Source organism: Poeciliopsis prolifica, unplaced genomic scaffold (genome assembly GCF_027474105.1).
Source record: "Poeciliopsis prolifica strain line A6 unplaced genomic scaffold, Auburn_PproV2 SCAFFOLD078, whole genome shotgun sequence".
NCBI lineage: Eukaryota > Metazoa > Chordata > Actinopteri > Cyprinodontiformes > Poeciliidae > Poeciliopsis > Poeciliopsis prolifica.
Window position 1 is genome coordinate 16,088 of NW_026562453.1, and position 4,128 is coordinate 20,215.

At 35.5% G+C, this 4,128-nt stretch overlaps 1 protein-coding gene across 3 annotated transcripts; it reads left to right on the top strand.

Moving 5' to 3' along the window:
• LOC129352628 (G-protein coupled receptor 4-like) lies at positions 1–3,817 on the top strand. 3 transcript variants are annotated; one of them, XM_055021710.1, is made up of 6 exons: positions 23–37; positions 394–495; positions 1,703–1,764; positions 1,888–2,129; positions 2,639–2,823; positions 2,919–3,817. In XM_055021710.1, the coding sequence occupies exons 4-6, from the start codon at positions 1,911–1,913 to the stop codon at positions 3,487–3,489; spliced, it is 975 nt and encodes a 324-aa protein (XP_054877685.1). In that variant the 5' UTR covers positions 23–37; positions 394–495; positions 1,703–1,764; positions 1,888–1,910; the 3' UTR covers positions 3,490–3,817. The 3 variants fall into 3 exon arrangements, with proteins under 3 accessions (XP_054877682.1, XP_054877685.1, XP_054877684.1); XM_055021709.1 differs by having other exon boundaries at positions 394–485; XM_055021707.1 differs by lacking the exon at positions 394–495 and having other exon boundaries at positions 1–37.
• Positions 3,818–4,128: the final 311 nt, after the last annotated feature.

Consider the following 4,128-nt stretch of genomic DNA (forward strand, 5'->3'; position numbering starts at 1 on the left):
TGAAAATTCCAAACAGTCTGTTCAGCGCTCAACTGTGGTAAGCCATCAAATCTGGTTCTCTTCTGAATAGTAATGGTAGTTGTGTTCAAAGACTAACGTGGAGCTTCGTCACAGTACACAGAGTGACTAGTGGACCAGTAGGGAAGCTCACTGGTCCACTAGTGACCAGTGAGCCTCCACTCACTGGTCACTAGTGAGTGACTAGAAATTTAAACAATTTCAAACTGAAGTTAAATGTAACTAAATATCCTCTGATTTCACATTTTTATTCCCTTTTCTGCATTTAAAATATTTTTTAATTTCTTAACATAATCTCACTAAAACTGTTCATATGTCATTTATTTTGAACATTGTTTAAATACAAATAATGTTACATTAAATTTATGCTGTCAGTTTGTTTGGTAGCTGTTTCTATGACGACATGATGTGGCCAGGTTTATGTTCTGTGAAGCTCCATAGGGTGCTGCCTACCGGTCTGGGAATAGGTGTGTAAATGTGAGTGTGAATGGCTGAATGTGACTCTAGTGTAAAGCGCTTTGAGTCATCAAAGTGACTGGAAAAGCTTCTTTTCAGCATACAGCAAAAATCTAAACTAATATGTGGAACAATGTTTGCACTTTGTTTGCATTTTTCCCTAAACCTTATTAGGGGGTTTAGGGTCATCAGCTTTTTGATATCCACTCATGGTTTTATCTGAACTAACTGATCTTTTTCTACTGCTGAAAACACAAATCCTGAACCAAAGCAGATGTCAAGTTTCATTTTAGGAACTTTCAAGTGTGAATTTCTCCTGATAAACTCAGTCAGTTCTGTCAATATAATCAATGGATCAGCTTTGGAAAGCACATGTCAGCAGCAAGGCAGTTCAAAGAGCTTTACATCATAACAACACAAAAATACACAGTCATAGGAAACACAATCAAAAAACTTAGAAAACCAGTAAACATTACTCATCAAACTGTTGGTCAGTGTATCATTTATTATTTTTCAAAAGCAACTCTGATCAGGTGAGTTGTTTTGTGATTTAAAGGAGCTCAGTGTTTCAGTTGTTATGATTGTTTTGTGGAGGTTTGTTCCAGATTTGTGGTGCATAGAAGCTGAATGCTGCTTGTCCTTGTTTGGTTCTGGTTCTGAGGATGCAGAGCAGAACCAGAGGACCTGAGAGGTCTGGAAGGTTGCTATGTCAACAAACAGATCTTTAATGTTAAGATGTTCAGTGGTTTATAAACTAACAACAGTATCTTAAAGTTTATTCTCTTTGTGTTTTTGTGGAGAATAAAACAACATAACATTTTTATAAAAAGTGTATTTTATATTAAGAAAAGAAGAAAAAGCTAATGATGTTAATCTAAAGTATATTTACTAGATAAACTAGATTCTACTATTCAGCGTTGCTAGATAAGTATCAGTTAGTAAGTAAGTATCATCTGGTCTAATTCCTTTTTCTGGGTTGGAAGAATAGGAGTCTATAAAGTAGCTGCTAAGGTGGTTTGTCTGGATAACACATTTATGAACTCACACAAAGTGATATTTTATATACTGAAAGGACATGTTTGGATTTTTCAGGTTGGATTCATAGACTGAACTCAGTTAGAAAACAAAAAGAACAATATAAAATCTGATGATGATGATGATGATGAAATTTGTCCACTTGTGAATATATTGAATACATGAATATTTAGGTTTATTGTGTCTGTTTCAGGCCACAAGTCACTCTGGAGATCTTGACTGCATACTGAGGACGTGTTGAGATATTTGACTGAGGTGTGTTGAACCAGGAATATATAAAGGCTGAAGGACATCGGCCCTCCAGGCCTGGATTTAAGGATCCTTGATTCCAGATCAATTAGACATATTTTACACATGTATCATCATTTCTGTTTACAGTTACTCCCATCATCAATATTAGGATGGATGAGATGAACATAAACACTACAGAATACAATTACCATAACCAAACCGGTTTCGATTACACTGATGAGGACTACGACGGCACATATTATGACCTTGATTATAATTTTGAATGTCCTGGCATATGTATTTCCAAAGTCTTAAATTTGCTAAATCGGATCACCATTGGCGTTGGACTCCTTTTAATTCTTATAGTGATGATTGCAGTTTTTTCACAGGTGAGTACAGTTTAGCTTATTCATTAACAATGAATGTACTATTTGACTAAGAGTTTGTTCTTTAAACTGTGAAAAACTAAAAGGGAATTGTTTGTTTTGTTTACCTATTTTGCTTTAAGCAGTTTGTGCCACAAGCTGATTTGGGATTTAAATTTTGCATCTCAGGGCTACTTTTATATTAAAAGTACTAATATCAATGGTCTAAAAACAAGACAGCAAAAAGAATAAGATACTGCAAGGGTTCATTTACAACACCCTCTTTATTCATTGGCACTCCTTAAGATAGATGTTAAATAGACTTCCATGTCAGGGTCAAAGGTCACCTGTCAAAACAGTTTGATGAAAGGGTTTATTTATCTTTAGTGTTTTATGATGGTTTTGTCTTATCTCAGGTTTAAGTCTGTGTTGTCCCTAGAAATGACTGGAATGTTTGGAATAAGCAACATTTTAATATTAATAACACAATATTATTATTCCATTATTATTTTTCTGTTTTTTTTTTCTCACAGGTGAGAAAGGGTCAGGATGCTCCAGTCTATGTCATCAACCTCCTCGTCTCTGATATCTTTCAGCTCTGCTCCAGAATTCCAGCAAATTTTAGTAGACTGAGTGAAGATGATCTCACATACATCCATATTGTATATTTTGGAATCATGGTCAGTGTTGGATTCATGGTGTGTATCTTCTGTGAAAGGTATGTTTCCATGTTTACTCCTTTTGTCTGACATAAAAACATTAATCTGCCCTTAATAACCTTCAGAGACTAAACATGTCTTTCTGTTATTGCAGGTATCTGGTCATTACCAAGCCTCTGTGGTACAGATTCAAGAGAAGGAACAAGAGATATGTGGTGGTCTGCATTGTGGTCTGGATACTTCCACTTTTTTATATCATACTTGGCATTGGGTTAATGCAGTCTAAGATTGCTATCATCTTCTTCATGATTGTTCTCCTCCTGCCTTTTCCCTTCTTCATCTTCTTCCTGGTTGGGACTATCAGAGCTCTGTCTGCAGCGCTCGGTGTCCCAGCAGATGAAAAACGACGAATAGTAGCCATTCAGGTTGCTGTGCTGATTATTTACACTCTGCTTTATCTGCCCGTCATCATTTTGCTCTTAGGTGCAGCTGAAGTTTTCGATAGCAATAGCCACCTAAATAGTAGCATTATAGTTCTCCATTTCGTGGCTTTAGTTTGTGTTTTTCTTAGTCCTCTTGCAGACACAACTTTGTATTTGTTCACTCGGAAAACCATCCTGGATAAGTTTCTGGCTTCAATTTGTTCTTGTAAAATATCTAACATTCTGGAGACGATCAGCACAGGTCATGGAAGCAGGTCTGCAACAACTACTGAGACTGTTTAGGTTTTAATATCTGTTATGATGCAAAATAGCATCCAGAGTTCATTTGCTGGCACTGAAAATTATATTTCGTGGTACGACCACCATCGTTTGCCATATTATATGGGCAAATATATATATTTTTACATCTTTTATTAGATAAATACTCACAAGATCTACAGTTGTAGAAGTTGTTGTTATAATTTTGAGTTATTTACCTCTGAACGTTTCCTTACACTTCATGTTTTATTTTCATTTTCTCTCATGTAAACAAATTGTTCATGTGTTCTTGTGCTTGCATGTCATAATGATTGTTAGTGAACTGAAGATAAAGGCATAATTTGAAACAGAATTAAGAGTTTTAATTAAAATTAACTCAAAGAAGCTGAGAGACTATCACTGAGGAAAACAGAAGGAACTGACAAATCATGAAGGACAGAGAACCAGGAGGCGACATGAAGCAACTGGAAACCATGCAGAAACCAGGACATCAGACATGATACTGAGTTTATTAGAACGAGACACGACAAAATTTAATGCTTTCAAGAAAATTTCAGATCTACTTTATTCTCCCCATTTTTTAAAATTTTTGTGTGGTTTGCAGTACATTTACCATTTCCCAGTTGCTATTGTTAGCATTTGCTGTAATTGTGATTTAGCATA